General features: G+C 35.4%; 1 protein-coding gene across 2 annotated transcripts in view; it reads right to left on the reverse strand.

Annotated features, from left to right (window-relative positions):
• LOC131071338 (uncharacterized) overlaps positions 1–8,947 on the reverse strand; it is a 96,572-nt gene extending 87,625 nt beyond the window's left edge. The window contains exon 1 of one of the 2 annotated variants that reach the window (XR_009112503.2): positions 8,723–8,947. Coding sequence is in view for 1 of the 2 variants with exons in the window: in XM_058007127.2 (XP_057863110.2) it covers positions 8,723–8,830 (108 nt within the window). In the remaining variant the exon portion in view is untranslated. The remainder of the gene's footprint in view (positions 1–8,722) is intronic. The other variant, XM_058007127.2, reaches the window with a different exon arrangement.
• Between the last annotated feature and the right edge of the window lie 10,015 nt (positions 8,948–18,962).

An 18,962-nucleotide genomic window follows, 5' to 3' on the forward strand; every position in this document is an offset into this window, starting at 1 on the left:
ACAGAGAGTTAGAGTGTGGGTTAGCAAGCTGAACCGATGAGAGGTTCTAACCAGCAGAGACAATGTAACCAGTGAACTGTTATAGTCTTAACAGTCAAGTGTACCGGTAGAGATTGTGTGGCTAAGAAGGCATCCCAGTGTGAATACTGTGTAGGGTGAGGTTCTGAGAAATAGAAGAGAGGCAAAGTTTAACCAGTAAGAGATCAGAGAGAGCAATCTAATAACCGGCAGAAGGACTGGTGAAACAGAGGAAGGTGATAACCAACAGACATCAATTGATCAGGTGTTGCAAAACTCATTTGCAACTAGGTGCTATCATTGCATTAAAATTGTATTTCATTGTATTACACCGAGTTGGTGCTTGGTGCAGGGGTTGGTGCTTGGTGCCCTAAATCAGTATGGGTTGGTGCCCTAAATCAGTGTAATCTATTGTTTCATTGTGAGGCTGGATTGGAGCAACAGACTCCAGCAACATTTCTCACCAAGTTTTTTCCCATATTGGGTTTTCCTCGTACATCTGATGTTGTGGGTTATGCATTTGTGTGTTTGCCTCTTTTGATATCCTCTCATATCTTATTGGTTTGATTGCTTAGTCTTTAGGTTGTTAACCGGTACTCAAAGTTTGGTTTAAAGAGAAAAGTTGTTAGGAACCACTGATTCACCCCCCTCTCGGTGGTACATTGTGTTCAACAAAAATATATTGAAAACAAAAAACAAAAGACTCAAAAAAATATCATTAATCTTTCTTCATTCCTCATTCCATCCTCCAAAAACTGAAAACATGCTTCCATTTAAGTACAAATACAAAAATTATCTTTCTTGGCAATTTTTAGCAAAATCCAAAATTTTCCTTTTCTAGCTAGGGGATGTTATTCCCTTGTTTGTGATTCCTATGGGTGTAGTTACAAGTTATAATATCAAACAAGAGAATGTTAAGAATAAGTTGTCATCTACCTTGTAAATCTTATGTTATATAGCATGGTTCCAACTTCCAACATCATTGGATAGTGTTCACCGTTGTTTGTATACATTCATAAAGGATGAAGGGTTCCCATTGTTTGTATACATTCATAAAGAATGAAGGGTTCCCATTGTTTGTATACATTCATAAAAGAATGAAGGGTTCACTAGCAAAGGTAAAGGTGACTTGTGGACGTAAATATTTTAATAATGTTTTCCCAAATGTGGACACCTAAAATGGAATGGTAGAAGACAAGTGAAGAGAACAAAAGATTGACTATTAGGCTTCTCCAAGTGGGCATTTGGAAAGAAGCAACAAGCAGTTCTTGATATTCTTTCATATCTGTGATATTTCATACGATGTTTCATTTCCAAGTTTGGGGCACCTAGGTGTTAATGTTGTAGCTTCAAGAGACTACATATTACCCGTGATAAGTGTGAATCTCTTCTATTTCGCTCAACTCTTTGAGCTCTATGTTCGTTGTAATTTTATGGAATGTTGAAGGAGTATCGGTTCTGTATGATAACCGTCACCGCTCATGTGTGAATGGCGTGAGGCTTCGTTGGAGCATCGTGTATGCTGGAAATGGTTTATTTCCTTCTTTTTTTATTCATTGTGAAGTTCTGCAGTTTCTTCATATTGTGTTGTTGGTAGTGTAACTGTCGATTATTCCTTAACGCGTGGCTTTCCATCTTCTACCATCGGGAGATATGTTGCATCAGACTTCTTCTTTTCGAGCGTTTTGCTATGTGTCTCGGGCTCATAAAGTTCAAGGGATACAATATATTTACGAGTTCATTCGTGAAGAAGTTAATTTTGGCTGGGCGATATCTTCCTCTACATCCTCACATCTGTATCAGACATTCTGATTCTGTTCTCTATATTCAGTTGAGATCTTCTGCAGCATCTCTAGTTATATTCCTTGCCATGCCTATTCTATGTGAGGTGTTGTGAATGGTTATTGATTGAAATTGTGAAGTTCTGTTTGCATCCGTGTTCATACACGAGAAGAGTTTTTTTCTGTTTTATATTCAGCATTCCAATATCTTTTCACTGTTCTAATATCTGCACTTGGTATACAATTGGTGCTCGATTATCTTTCATATTGTAGAAGGAGTTTATGCTAGTGATATAAGCCTTCAGTTGTCTAAGATAATTTTGGCTTCTTCTCTTTGTATTCAAATTTGGAGCCTTCAATAAATGTTAATTTTGGTGTGGCTGAATTTTTCACCCTCAGGTGGAGGGTTTTCCCAGGATAAGATTTATATGTTTTGTGTTCTTGTGTGAGCTCTAGTTTCAGATTTCTGAGTTTTTATCTTTCTGGTTCTAAATTTAACATGGTATCAGAGCAGGTCTAAAGAAAAGATCCAGAACCAAATTGCTTAGCTTTGAAATAATCTTTGCTTAGCTTAGTTTGTTATTTCAGTATTCAACAATGGTGAATGGACTCAAAGTTGAAGACAAGTTGGATGGTGCAGCTAATTATACCTCATGGAAATTCATAGTCCTTATTGTGCTTGAAGAGAATGATATTCTTAACTACGTGAAGTCTGTTGTAGATGAACCTTTTGATGATTCTGAGAAAGCACAATGGAGAAAGAATAATTTCTTGGCAAGAAAGATACTAATTGATTCTGTTAAGGATCATCTGGGTACCTGTTATATCCAAGTTGGATTCAGCCAAAGAGATGTTCGAGTGCCTTCAAAGTTTGTATGAATTCAATAGCACTAGTAGAGTTCTAGCCTTAAGATCAACTCAATGCTAGAGGTGAATCTATTGTTTCTTTCTTCATGAAGCTTACAAAATTGAAGGATCAGCTCAATGCTATTGGAGATTCTATTGAGGATAAAGACCTGGTTATGCTGGCCATGAATGGCCTTCCTCACTCTTGGGAATCTTTCATTCAAGGTATTAGTGGAAGAAATGAACTACCCAAGTTTGATCGGTTGAGAGCTGATTGCATTCAAGAAGAATGCAGATTGGAGGCGAGAGGAATTGGGCAAAAATCTCACCATGAAGAAGATCATGTTCTTGCTGCCCATACTTCTAACAGAAAAGGAAGGAAAGGAAATTTCAAGAAAAACAGAGATAGGAATTTTGATTCAGCTCCTGAACCTAAGAAGAGGAAGGATCTCTCTAGAGTTCAATGTTTCAGATGTGACAAATTTGGCCACTTTGCTAGAGAGTGTCCTTTGAGACCCAAGCATCAAGTCGCCGCCTCAAATGTTGAAAATACTTCTCCTCATAGAGAATCAAGTGAAAATTTAGAGAGTTTCTTATTTATTTCTGCCCTTTCAAGTAATGTTCCCTCTGATAGTAATACTTGACTGATTGATAGTGGAGCTTCTCGCCATATTACTGGATATCATGAACATCTCTCTAATATGATTGAAAAGGATTCTCATTTGCATGTTAATATTGGTGATGATGCTTGTTATTCTGTAAAAGAAGCTGGAACTACATCCTTTCATTTAGATTCAGGAATTCCTTTTCATCTGAGTGATGTGTTATTTGTTCCTGAAATCAAGAGAAATCTGATTTCTATTTCAGCGTTGGAAGATAAAGGATATCAAGTTGCATTTGCTGAAGGCAAAGTTCTTGCATGGAAGAAGAACACTAGCATTAAGATAGCTCTTGAAATTGGTGTTCGTCATGAGAGTTTATATAGACTTTCAGCCCGTCCTATTTATGCCTTAGCACATGATTCCATGACTTCTAATGAGTTGTGGCATAAAAGATTTGCTCATCTAAATTTCAGAACTCTTTCCTCCATGGAGAAGATGGTCATTGGTCTTCCTAAGCTTAATCAAAATCATGATAGTGTCTACAAAGGATGTGCTCTAGGTAAGAATATTAAAAGTCCTTTTCACTCTAGTGAAAGTAGAGCAAAAGAAATTCTAGAGCTGATTCATTATAACTTGTGTGGTCCTATGTTTGTTGCTTCTTTAAGTGATTTTTGGTACTATGTTACTTTCATTGATGACTTGTCTCGTAAGACATGGATTTATTTTTTGAAATCTAAAGAATCTGATGAGGTGTTGTCTAGATTTAAAGAATTCAAAGTTCAAGTAAAGAATTTGTTTGACAAGAGGATCAAAGTTTTAAGATGACAATGGGGGTGAATATACTTCTGGTTTGTTTCAAAAATTTTGTATTGAAGCTAGGATTAAGAGGGAGCTTTGTGTCCCTTATAATCTTCAACAAAATGGAATCACTGAAAGAAAGAACAAGTCTATTGTTGAGGCAGCGAAAGCCATGATCCATGATCAAAACCTTCAAATATTTCTTTGGGCAAAAGCTTGCAGGACAACTGTTTATGTTCAGAATCGTAGTCCTCATCAAATTTTAGACAATATGACTCTTGAAGAAGCATTCTCGGGTATTAAACCAGAAGTTAGTCATCTCAAATTTTTTGGGTGTCCAGTTTGCATTCATGTACCTAAGGATAAAAGGTCTAAGTTAGAACCTTCAGGTAAGAAGGGAATTTTTGTTGGTTACAGTGAATCTTCTAAAGCTTACAAAGTCTACATTCCAGGTCAAAAGCAGATTGAAATCAACAGAGATGTTTAATTTGAAGAAGATGTAGCTTGCAAAAGATCTAAAGGGACTTCTATGAAAATTGATAGAGAAGATCATGAGATTTCTCAAGATACGGATAATTGCTGCCCCTAATTCCCCTTCTAAGATTCAGAGGGGGACTCCTAAATTAGAAGATCCCATTGATCTTGTTGATCCTATAGATACCTCTGCTGAACCAAGTAATGTTTCATGTGACAAGAAGAGACCTTTGTGGGCAAGGCATACTATGCAAGAGGCTGAAAAATATTCAGCCCCTCGTGCTACTTTCCGAGAAAGTAAGAGACCCCATAAGTTTGCAAGAAATGTTGCTTTAATGAATCATATTATTGAATCTGAGCCTTCAAGTTTTGAAATGGCTTCAAAGCAGCAAGTATGGAGAGATGCAATGTTGGAAGAATATCAATCTATCATCAAGAATGATGTTTGGGATATTGTTCCTAGACTTCAAGGTAAATCTTGTTAGTGTTGGAAATAAGCCACACCCGAACCGACGATGGACTGGTCCAAGAGGGGCCAGTAGCTCAATGGTAGAGCACTCCAGCAGCATATGGAAGGTCTTAAGTTCGAGTCCTAGCTGGTCCATGTCTCAACATGGTATCAGAGCCAAGTCCAGGCTAGGAGCCCCAAGCACATGAGAGGTGTGGCTTAAGGGGGGTGTTGGTGTTGGAAATAAGCCACACCCAGACCAACAATGGACTAGTCCAAGAGGGGCCAGTAGCTCAGTGGTAGAAGACTCCAGCAACGTATGGAAGGTCCTAGGTTTGAGTCCTAGCTGGTCCATGTCTCAACAAATCTGTTGTTTCTTCTAAGTGGTTGTTCAAAATTAAACATGCAACTGATGGAAGTGTTCAAAAATATAAAGCTAGATTTGTAGCTAGAGGGTTTTCTCAAAAGGAAGGTATAGACTATGAAGAGACTTTTGCTACTGTAGCTCGGTACACTTCAATTAGAACTAGCATTGCTATTGCAGCAGTTAAAGGATGGAAACTTCATCAGATGGATGTAAAGACAGCATTCTTGAATGGTGTAATTGAAGAAGTATTTATTGAGCAGCCAGATGGTTTTGTGATTCATGAGAAAGAATCACAAAGCAAGCTCCGCGTGCATGGTATGAAAGGATTTGATCATTATTTATTGAGCTTGGGTTTCCTCAAAAATGATGTAGATCCAAATATTTACTTCAAAGTAATTGATGATAAAGTCTTAATTTTAGTTCTTTATGTTGATGATTTATTTCTTACTGGAGAGGATGATCTTATCACTAAATGTAATAAAGAGTTAGCTTCTGAATTCGAGATTAAAGATCTTGGTCTTATGAATTACTTTCTTGGTTTAGAAGTGTGGCAAAGATCAAATGAGATTATTCTGAGTCAAGGGAAATATGCAATTGACATATTGAAAAGATTTGGTATGTTAGATTGCAAATCTATGGCAACTCCTATGGAAGCAAATCTGAAAAAGTTACATGACATTGCAGCTAGTACAGATTTAGTTGATCCTACAATGTATAGGCAATTGATTGGGTCATTAATGTATTTAGTCAATACAAGGCCTGACATATGTTATGATGTTAACGCTCTCAGTCGATTCATGTGTGAGCCTAGACAAATTCATTTTGTTGCAGCTAAACATATATTGAGATATGTGCGTGGTACAATGGGATATGGTCTGAAATATACTTCTTGTGAAGGTTTGAACTTGCAAGGTTTTTCTGATTTAGATTGGGCAAGGTGTGTCCCTGACAGGAAGAGCACTTCCGGTTGTTGTTTCAGCTTAGGTTCAGCTATGATTTCCTAGTGCAGCAGGAAGCAATCACGTGTGGCTCAAAGTACAGCAGAAGCTGAATATGTTGCAGTTTGTGTAGCAGCATGAGAAGCAGTATGGCTTCAAAAGCTTCTTGCAAGACTGTTTGGGCAGCCTTTGGAACCAACTGTGATTCTTTGTGACAACCAAAGTAAAGCTTTCGGTTAATCATGTTTTTCATGATAGAACCAAGCATGTGGAAATCAAGTTTCATTATTTAAGAGATATGGTTCAAAGGAAAGCAGTTGAGCTCAAGTACATTTGCACAAATGAGCAGACAACTAGCATTCTCACCAAGCCACTTCCTAGAGTGAAGTTTTCTTATTTTAGAGATGAGCTTGGCATTGTGGAGAATGATGCTCTTGTTGAGAGAGAGTCTCAGCTTCAGTGAAGCTCATTTCATGTTGTCATGCATTTTTCTCAGTGATGGAGAAATTTGAGGTGAAAGCCCTTGTTGCTCTTTCCACTCATGGGAGTAACCATAGTGGATGTCATGTTGAGAGACTCCATGACAACATCACGTTGAGTGACTCCGTGATGAGAGCTTGTGTTTATTTCACTCATGGGGGTAGTCATGGTGAACATCATGTTGAGTGAATCCATGATGCTATCAAGTTGAGAGAATCCGTGATTAAATTCTGCTATTTTACACATATGGGTGTAACCAGTATGTTTGTCATGTTGAGAGACTCCATGACTTGAAAATTAGTAAATGATATCACCTTTGCTAAGAGGGAGTGTTAATGTTGTAGCTTCAGGAGACTACATATTACCCGTGATGAGTGTGAATCTCTTCTATTTCGCTCAACTCTTTGAGCTCTGTGTTCATTGTAATTTTAAGGAATGCTGAAGGAGTATCGGTTCTGTATGATAATTGTCACCACTCATGTGTGAATGGCGTGAGGCTTCATTGGAGCATCATGTATGCTGGAAATGGTTTATTTCCTCTTTTTTTTAATTATTCATTGTGAAGTTCTGTGGTTTCTTCATATTGTGTTGTCGGTAGTGTAATTGCCGATTATTCCTTAATGTGTGGCTTTCCATCTTCTACCGTCGGGAGATATGTTGCATCAGACTTCTTTTCTTTGGGCGTTTTGCTATGTGTCTCGGGCTCATAAGTTCAGGGGATACAATATATTTACGAGTTTATTCGTGAAGAAGTTAATTTTGGCTGGACAATATCTTCCTCTGCTTCCTCATATCTGTATCAGACATTCTGATTCTGTTCTCTATATTCAGTTGAGATCTTCCGCAGCATCTCTAGTTATATTCTGTGCCATGCCTATTCTATGTGAGGTGTTTGCGAATGGTTATTGATTGAAATCGTGAAGTTTTGTTTGCATCCGTGTTCATACACGAGAAGAGTTTTTTTCTGTTTATATTCAGCATTCCAGTATCTTTTCAGTGTTCCGATATCTGCACTTGGTATACAATTGGTGCTCGATTATCTCTCATATTGTAGAAGGAGTTTATGCTAGTGATATAAGCCTTCAGTTGTCTGAGATAATTTTGGCTTCTTCTCTTTATATTCAAATTTGGAGTCTTCAATAAAAGTTAATTTTGGTGTGGCTGGGTTTTTCACCCTCAGGTGGAGGGTTTTCGCAGGATAAGATTTATGTATTTTGTGTTCTTGTGTGAGCTCTAATTTCAGATTTCTGAGTTTTTATCTTTCTGGTTCTAAATTTAACACTAGGTTGGGGGGGAAGTTTTGGAGCCAAAAACCTACAATCTTACACATTCCTAGGAGGCAAAGCAAAGGTTGGGATGTTTGGAATGAAGAGTCATCTTTGGTTCTACATTAATATTTGGATGAATACAGTGGGCAGCGCAAAGAGTGGTAAGGTGGGGAGGTCTGACCTGCACCGCAAATGGGAGATGTTCAATGCCATCATTGGCAAGGTAATCTGCAGTACAAGTGCCTTCCTAAATCAATGCTTACAAGAAATGCACTTGAAGTAATTGCCAAATGTAATGTAATAATCAGAAAGAAAGTGTAAGAAAAAAAAATCCATAGAAACTTCACAAATGTTCTCCAACTTAAGGATTTAAACATTTCGGAGGAATTGGCATGACCAAAAGCCGTACCCATCAATTTATCAATTTAAATAACTTAAAATTCTCTCCGCTTATTTTAATTGTTATAAGTGAAAGATACAACATATGACTTGGACTGGCTCTTGCATTACCCTCCCTATGGCCCAACAGTTGGTAAGGCTGTGGTCAAACAATCGTGGGATGAGTTTGAGTGTGACCTATATTATAAAACTTAAGAATAATTTCAAACATTTATGGCACAGCATATAATCTCCAAGATTTGCCAAGAAAAGAACGTTAACAGTGAAATTTATTTGAATTAAAGAAGTAAAGGTTGGACTTACTTTGAGCTTGTATAGCTGGGTGTGTGAGATCGAACTAGATTGAAAATTAGGCTGAAAAAGCTCAGTAGCAGCCATCGCTGCCTCCCTCCTGGCGTCCTCTTCCTCCATCCTACAGATATAATGATGTTTCCATACTTTATACCATTCGAATTTGGTGATCTCGGACGCTTCAGCTAGATTTAAAGTAAATAATCGATTATATGAATATATGTCGGTTTAGATTGAAATGATCCTCCCTCGATTCTTTTTTCTTTTCTTTAATTAAACATACCTTTTTAGCTTAATATGCAAGCGAAAAAAAATTACGGTTTTTTTAATAAAATTATTTGGGATTTGTATCAAAGTCTTAATAGTACTTCTTAGGCAATATTATTACTAGCAATCTCACCTTGGTGTGCAAACGCTAAAAAAAGAGGTGGAAAGTTGATCAAGTAAAATGTCTATTTTTTCTATATATTTTTGCCATACATGAGGTCAATTGGTAGGCCATTTAGTAATTGATGTTTTAAATCCATTTATAGGGATCCAAACACAATTGAAATAGAACCTATTAATCAGGAAGATAATCAAAATCAATTACCAAGAGATCCATGTAATGTTTGTAATAAGGACAGAGAGAGAGAGAGAAGGGGGAAGAGTGTGTGTGAGAGAGCAAGGGGTAAGGAGATAGAAATTGAGGATAGAGTTGGAGATGAAGTAGATAGAGTGGGAGAGTGAAACATATATATGGTAAGATATAGTGATATGCAAATAGAGATATAAGGAGATATAGAGGGAAGAGGGATATAGATACAAAGAGATAGTTAAAGAGACAAACAAATAAAGAGAAGTAGAGAAAAATATATAGAGATGGAGAAAAATAAGGGGAGAGAGAGAGAAGAAGAGGGGGAAAAGAGGAAGATAACACAATATATAGAGAGGGAGAGGGAGAGAGATATATACAAAGAGTGATATAGAGAGATGGAGAAGGATGGGGAAATAGATTAGAGAGGTAGGGAGATAGAGGTAGTGAAAGATATTGAGAGAGAATAGTGAGAGAGAGAAATAGAGAGATAGAGCAAGAAAGATGGGTTGAATAAGAGAGAGAGGAAGAGATAATGCGATATAAATATAAAGGGGAGAGATAGGGAGATAGAGATAAAGAGAAAGAAGGTGATGGAGAAATAGAGAGAAAGGGGGGGAGAGAGAGGGGGGGGGGGAGATAGATGGATAGAGGTGGAGATAAAGATAGGAAGGGAGAAACAGGGAGTGTGTATATGAGTGAGAGATATGGAGAGAGAGGGATGCAAATAAATATACAGAAGAAAGAGGAGATGTACATAGGTATAGAAAGAAAATGATAGGGAGAGAGTGAGGTATAGGAATATAAAGAGGGAGAGATGAGGATATATATATATATATATATATATATATATATATATATATATATATATATATATATATATATATATATATATAAAACTTGGGGAAGATAAAGGGGGTGAGATAGATAAATATAGAGAGGGAGAGATGGAAAAAGAGTGAGAGGGAGAGGGAGATAATAAGAGAGGGGTAGTTGGAGAAATGGGAAGACAAATATAAAGGAAGTGATGTATAGAGAGATGTAGACATAGGTATATGTATATATAAAGAGGGATATATAGAGAGAGGGGGGGGAGGCAAAAGTGAGAGACAAAGGGGGTGATAGAGATAAGGATTAAAGAGAGAGTGAGAGAGTGTGGGAGATAGATAGAGATAGAGATGAGGAGGGAAAAATAGGGTGTGTGTGTGTGTGTGTGTGTGTGAGAGAGAGAGAGAGAGAGAGATGGAGATGGATTTAAATAGTAATTATAAAAATTCTTATCGATAGTTTCATCTTTAACAATTAAATATATTAGTGGGAGTGAAAAGTGATGTTGATCAATATGTTTGAGAGTCTTGAGTCTATGTATGTATGAAGGGAGCCTCATATGCTTATAAAAAAGCCTCCAATCTATCTATTGGTGAAGCTTAAAAATTGTCCTATAAACTAAAAAAATCCTAAATCTAGGAATAATTGAGTTGTTGATTTTATTGATTATATTTGTATGTGTCCTAAGTAGTTTAAATTACTCACTTGGACAATACATAGAAATTGAATTCTAAACATATAATTTATTATTTATATATTGTATTTATTATATATTATTATGTAATAAGTATTAAAATCTTAAAAAATAAAGATGAGATATTTAAAAATTCTAAATATATAATTAACTATTTATACCTTATATTTTTTTATTTATGTATGTTATAATTTAAAAAATAAAAATGAAACTAAACAACAATTTTATTTAAATGTACAATTTAATTTTATTATATATAAGTACCCCTATCCTCCCTTACATTTATTTATTTGTAATATAACTTTTTTGTATCATAATACACTATTCCCCAATATTTTATTTTCTTAGTTATGTCTAAGTTATTTTACGTTTTCTTGTGTATGCCACATTGAATTAATGTAGATCACACATAAGGAAAAAGTATTCATTTTACATTTATAGGGGAAAGGACCCAGTAGTTGTGCACCCTAACTTCGCGCTTCTCAAAATCCTACTTGAAAATTTCAAATCACTGATTCTTTTACAACAACTTACTTGGCAAGTCCCCTGCTTATAACTAAGGTTTCAGGGCCACATCATCAAATATGATGCCACATCAGCATGCTTTTTGCCAAGGTGTCCAAAACAGCCCCCAAAAAAAGTGAGACCAATAGGCATGCAAAAGAGACCCCAATAGTTGCGCAGCTGACATGGCATCACCTGATTGGTTACTTTTTATAATATTAGTACATTTCTTAACATCTATTGGTACATTTCCTAACAAAAATTGATATCTTTTGTTTCAAACAATAGGTTTTATTTGTTCAATTTTTGGAACAAAAGGTATCAACAACCCTCACAACAATTGGTACGTGCTCAACTAGTGGGTCCTTTCCCCTATATAATTAAGTAGTAAGACATGAAAAAATTATTAACATAATATTATATGGATAATCAAAAACTTAAGTTGTAGTTTGTTTTATACATAGTTGAATGAGCTATGGAGATGAAGGCGGCGGTGGTGGGGACAACAACCCCTCAAGGCTCATGCAGGCCTCTCAGATGTTGACTAATCATCCTTAACAAACATGTGTTGACCCTTTCATTAGGAATCAATCAAAGGTCTTTCTGCGTTTGGGAAATGCGGGAAAAAAGCAAAATGCGCGCTGCATGGATGCACGGCCAGCCAAACTACGCATCAGTAGCCCTGGGCCAACCATTTGTCAGCCATCATGTTTTGAGTGCTCTTTGAAAACGTCCCAACGTGACAGTTGGGCCCACCAATGAAAATAAATAAATGATCACGGTGATGGTACTGTTCACACGATAGTTGTGCCCATTTACTCGCTTGCTTGAATTAAAGCGAACGTTTATTTACACTCAAGCGAGAAGGAAAAATGATGAACGAAAAATGACGATGGTCGGGAAATCTAATGGTAACCCAGCTTCCCATCGTCTTGCACGCTTCTGGGATGTTATGAACCATTGATCTCTAAAGTTAATCATTTTTTTCATATAGGGTATGTCTTTGGTGTAATTATTGCATTTATAAGTTTTCTAATTTTTACAAGATTTTACTTATTAAATTCTAAAAAAATTATAAAGTTCATACATGCAAATAATTTAATTTTATAATTTAAAAAAATATTTTTTTTAATGATTAGCTAAAATCATTTAGCTTTAAGCAAAATAAACTAGCATACCTATTTTTAGAAAAATATATGTGAAGTATGTGGAGAGATATCTTTAATTGAAACCTAACTAGTATTTGATTGTAATTGTAAATGAATGCTTAATCTAAAGACATTAGTCATGTGTATCAAAAATAAATGTCTTCCAAATTTCAAGGATGGAAATTAGTTGTTTAAAGCATGGGAAGTATCAATTTTAAATTTTAAATAATTTTCTTAATGTAAAACAATTACAAAAGATAATAATAATAAAACTTAAATAATTTCATCAAAAATTAAATATACACCTTGAAGAGGATATCTTCTCACATGTTTTATATAGATTAATATTAAAAGGTTATGGTTATATTTGGTTAGGTTTTAATTAAGATTGGAGATAGAGTTTAATTAAGGTAGTTGTTCACCTAGGGTAGGGTTAGACTTTGAGTTCAGTTAGGGTTATGTTTTAATTAGGGTTAGGCTAACAATTCAATTAGGGTCAGTGTATAATTAGGGTTAGGATAGGGTTCAATTTTGATTTAAATTGAATTGGTTTTATGTTTATGGCTAAGGTTTAATAATCATTAAAGTTGAAGCTCAATAAGGGTTGGTGTTAGAGTTGTCAATTTATAATTGATGATTCGGGGAATATTATTATATTCTTTGTATTATTATATTATTAATATTAATTGGGATTGCAAATTGGTTAGGGTTAAATTAGGGTTGGATTATATGTGGATTACGATTTAATAGGAGTTAGCATTGGAGTCAAGGTTAAAGTTTCAGTTTAGTTAGGGTTAGAAATCACTAATGGTTAAGGTTGACATTCAATTAGGGTTATGGTTAGAGTTATAGTTGAGGTTCATTTTAGAGTTCAAATTAATGTTATTTTTAAGGTTAATCTTATGATTATTCTTTGAATGCGTTGTTGAGATGGTAGGTTTGCAATAATTGAAGATATACACCATAGTATTTATGGGAGGTTATCTAGCATGAATAGAATGTGTAATAGTATGACTATGGTTTAATTAGGGTCCATATTCAATAAGGGTTCAATATAATACCTTTTAGGGTTATTCTTAAGGACCAATCAGTGTTAAGATATAGCCCTCATGAATCTAACTAATGGTAAATCAATTATTATCTGGAGAGTGATATATTAACAGAGCATACAGTTTGGAAATTAAACATAAACAAACTAATTGTTATGAACGATTGCCTCCATAGGGACATGTCCATATGTGGCAACTGCTACGTATGGACATGTCCCTACGTAGGCAACCTTTCCTCTTGTATTTAAACCGGATTCAATGATGGAGACGATCAATAACTCATGGAAATTAGTCTTCCAGAATCGTTGTCATTATTCTTCGATCCATATTTCACAACATGGTATCAGAGCCAGCATATTAAGAGAATAAATTAGACAGCCATATTACTCATAAGCATTTATCGGAAGTAAATAACAAATCAACGTAGAGGCTATATACGCAGAGGATATATCTGACTAAGAAAATATTCAAAATGTCAAGTAATATGAGAGTGGAAGATAGACTGGAAGGAGCCTCCAACTTCATTTCCTGGAAGATACGAATCATTGCCATTCTTGGAGAACTAGAATTAGAGTCTTACATAGAAGAAAATCTAGACATGCCAAATGATGAACCAGAGAAATCTACCTGGAAAAGGCGTAATAATAAAGCAAAGAAAATAATTATTGACTCAATCAAAGATCATATTCTTCCATCTATAGCTAGACTGCCTAAAGCATATGAAGTATTTAAAACCATTAAAAATACATATGAAGTTAACAATGCAAGCAGAATGTTAACCTTGAAACAACAACTTTTAAACATAAAGATAAATAAAGATGATTTAATATCTACATACTTTTCAAGGATATATGAAGTAAAAGACCAATTACAAACTATTGGAAATGAGGTAGATGATCAAGAAATCTCTCTCATAGCCCTAAGAGGATTACCAATTTCATGGGAATCCTACATTCAATGTATTAGCAGAACACCCCCCTTACCCAAATTTGAACAACTTAAGAATGAGTGCATTCAAGAGGAATCTTGACTAATCTCAAGAGGATTAGGGACAAATAAAGAAGGAGAAATCCAAGCACTTAATATAAATACCTTCAACAAAAAGAAAAAGTTCTCCAAACGGAAGAGAGGAAATAAAAACCATCAGAAAAGAGATATGTCTAAAATTCAGTGTTACAAATGCGACAAATATGGGCACACTCACAGGAATTGTCCAGAAAGGAAGAAAACACAAGCTAGTCTAGCCGAAGTCAAAGGAGAAAACTCACTTTTCTTCTTACCCCTATCAAGCGAAATAAATACAAATAAAAACACTTGGATCGTAGACAGTGGAGCATCAAGGCATATAACTGGATTCAGAAATCAGTTTGAAACACTTAAAGGGCACTCAAGTGAAGAGGTTACTATTGGAGATAACTCCACATATCCTGTGAAAGGAATTGGGACCTGTACTATCAAACTAAGAAATGGAGTATCTCTACAATTAAAGGATGTTCTATTTGTACCTAGAATAAAAAGAAATCTAGTCTCAATCTCAGGCCTAGCTGATCAAGGATATTGGGTTACCTTCAATGAAGATAAAGTTCTACTCTAGCCTAAAAATACAAATATAAAAAATGCCATAACAATAGGTTCAAGAGATGGTAGCCTATACAAACTATGCAGTGATCAAAAGGAAGCACTAAATCTTGAAGTTTCAAATAATAATGAATTATGGCACAAAAGATCAGGACACCTAAGATATAGTGCTCTATCCAACATAAAGAAGATTACTTCAGGACTGCCCCAACTAAAATCTGAACACACGGGCATTTGCAAAGGATGTGCCTTGGGAAAGAAAGTGAAAATTTCTTTTCCCTCAAGCAAGCACAAATCAACAGTTATTTTAGAACTGATTCACTCAGACCTATGCAGTCCCATGTCAACACCATCCCTAACTGGATCCTTATACTACATAATCTTTGTTGACGACTACTCTCAAAAAACATGGATATATTTTCTAAAGTGCAAAGACTCAAATGAAGTACTATCTAAGTTCAAAAAATTCAAGGCACTAGTAGAAAACCAGTCAGGGAAGAAAATTAAGGTGTTAAGATCTGACAATGGGGGAGAATATACATCTGACAACTTCAAAGACTTTTGTAATTCTGTTGGGATTAAGAGGGAGTATATTGTACCATATAATCCACAACAGAATGGAGTAGCAGAAAGAAAGAACAGAACTATAATTGAAGCAACACAAGCCATGATGCATGACCAAAACTTACACACTTCATTCTGGGCAGAAGCTTCAAATACAACAGTCTACATTCAAAACAGATGTCCGCACTCAGTTCTAGAAAACATAACTCCTGAAGAAGCTTTTACAGGGAACAAACCAGACTTAAGTCATTTAAGGATATTTGGTTGTCCCGTATATATACATGTTCCTAAAGAAAAGAGGACAAAACTAGAACCATCTGGAAAAAGAGGTATCTTCATTGGCTATAGTGAAAATACTAAAGGATATCACATTTACATTCCAGGGAAAAAATCTGTTGAGATAAGTAGAGATGTAAAGTTTGAAGAAAACACTACACTCAAAGAACTCGAGGATGATAACATTACTAAAGAAGAAGAAGATCACATAACTGAGATTGAGAGGGAGAATATCATAGAAAATTCCAAACCTTTGGACACTGAGAGGGAGGACACCATAAGAGCTTCTAAACCTCTTGTTGATGAAAATATTGAAACAATCAATAACAAGAAAAGACCTCTATGGGCAAGGAAAATGATTGAAGAGAATAATGTAGAACCAAATGAAATTTCCAAAGAAAATAAGAGAACAAGAACTCTAAAATGTTATGCTGCACTTCTGACCGAACTCACAAATTTTGAACTAACAAATGTCAGAGAAGCCTTATCAAAATAGGCTTGGAAAGATGCTATGGTTGAAGAATATCAATCTATACTAAAGAATGATGTTTGGGAAATAGTACCTAGACCAAAAGACAAATCAGTTGTCTCATCCAAGTGGTTATTCAAGATCAAATATGCATCCGATGGCAGCATTGAAAAACATAAAGCTCACTTTGTGGCCAGGGGATTCTCTCAGAAAGCAGGAATTGATTATGAAGAGACATTTGCCCCAGTTGCCCGGTATACGTCAGTAAGAACAATCATTGCAATCGTAGCATCCAAAGGATGGAAAATTCACCAAATGGACGTAAAGGCTGCCTTCCTAAATGTTTCAATTGAAGAAGAAGTATATATAGAACAACCAGAAGGATTCACCATACGTGATAAAAATTGCTATGTTTGTAAACTAAAGAAAGCTCTCTATGGATTAAAACAAGCACCTAGGGCTTGGTATGCAAGGATAGACAACTATCTCTCCAAACTAGGGTACTCCAAGAACCTAGCAGATCCCAACATCTACTTCAAGGCTTCAAATGGCAATATGATTATATTGGTCCTTTACGTGGATGATCTTTTGATAACAGGAGAGGATAATCTCATTGAGAAATGTAAGCAAGATCTGGCAGCAGAATTCGATATGAAGGATCTGGGGCTTCTACATTATTTTCTGGGATTAGAAGTATGGCAGAAGAAAAACTACATCTTCCTAAATCAAGGAAAGTACACCACAGATATTCTAACTAGATTTGGGATGATGGAGTGTAAGCCATTAGCTACACCAATGGAAACTAATTTGCACAAGCTGAAAATTGAGGCAGAAGATTCAGAACCTACAGATCCCACACTCTACAGACAAATCGTCGGTTCACTCATGTATTTGGTAAATACTTGTCCTGATATCTGCTATGCTACAAATGTATTCAGTCATTTCATGTGTGAACCTAAGAAGATACATCTAATGGTTGCTAAACACATTCTAAGATATTTACGAGGCACAATCGGACTTGGCTTAAAGTATGAAAATGTTGAGATTCAACTTGAAGGATATTCTAATTCTGATTGGGCCGGAAGTACCACTGACCGTAAAAGTACTACAGGGTGTTGCTTCAGTCTTGGTTCTGCTATGATAGCTTGGTTCAGCAGAAAATAGTTAGCAGTTGCACAAAGCTCCATCGAAGTAGAATATATGGCAGCCTCCATGGGAGCTTGTGAAGCGGTATGGCTAAGAAAGTTATTATTTGGATTATTTGGAAAAACTCTGAATTCAACAATAATTCACTGTGATAATCAGAGTTGTATCAAGCTCTCAGTAAATCTAGTTTTTCACAATCGATCCAAACATATTGAGATCCCTTATCACTACATAAGAGATATGGTAGATCGAAATGTCATAAAACTACTGTACATCAATACTGAAGAACAAAATGCTAATATCTTCACCAAGCCACTTGCAAGATTGAAGATAGAATACTTCAAAAGTAAACTTGGTATGACTAGATTATAATTGAGATTATTAGGATGAAATTCCTACCATGTGTAATTTGTTCATGAATAAATAAATAAAATGTATATTGCAATATTCTAACTGTGTTCAAGAAGATGGCGATCTTCTTATGTTTAAGGTTACTATTTCAAGGTGACGATCTTGACAATAGTTGACCAAGTGTCAAGATTGACTACATTAAGTTGTTGTCCCGGACTGTGCCGAATATCTTGATCCTAAAGTATGTGATCATCTCATGATTGACTTCTTAAGTGATTGTCCTGGACTGCGCTGAATATCATGATATTGAGTTTATTGTCATGACAAGACTATATTAAATGTTGTCCCGAATTGTGTCAGAAGTCATGATAGAATATGCTCCCAAGAAAATTACTTAGATCCACTCCTGCTAAGAGGGAGTGTTAAGATATAGCCCTCATGAATCTAACTAATGGTAAATTAGTTATTATCTGGAGAGTGATATATTAACAAAGCATACAGTTTGGAAATTAAACATAAGCAAACCAATTGTTATGAATGGTTGCCTCCGTAGGGACATGTCCATACATGGCAACTGCCACGTATGGACATGTCCCTACGTAGGCAACCTTTCCTCTTGTATCTAAACCGAATTCAATGATGGAGATGATCAATAACTCACTACAATCAGTCTTCCAGAATCGCTGTCATTATTCTTCGATCCATATTTCACAACAATTAGGATCTTGATTTAATTAGGGTTTAGAGTTTGGGGTAGAGTTTATATAGGGTATGAGTTTGATCATGGTTCAATGAGGTAGGGTTAGCATATATGTAGGCTTAAGGTTAATTCAATTATTGTAATTGTATTGTAATCGAGGTTAGGATTAGGATTAAATATAATTGATGATTTGATAATTATTAGGTTTAGAATTAAATATGAGTTCCAATTCAATTAGGGTTGATTATTTTTTATTATAATTATTATGTTTGATTATTATTATTAATTTTATTATATTATTATTGTATTATTTTTATATGATAATACCATACTAATTTTTTTTAATTAAATATATTATTTAGTTACATTTA

The sequence above is a fragment of the Cryptomeria japonica genome, chromosome 2 (genome assembly GCF_030272615.1).
Source record: "Cryptomeria japonica chromosome 2, Sugi_1.0, whole genome shotgun sequence".
NCBI lineage: Eukaryota > Viridiplantae > Streptophyta > Pinopsida > Cupressales > Cupressaceae > Cryptomeria > Cryptomeria japonica.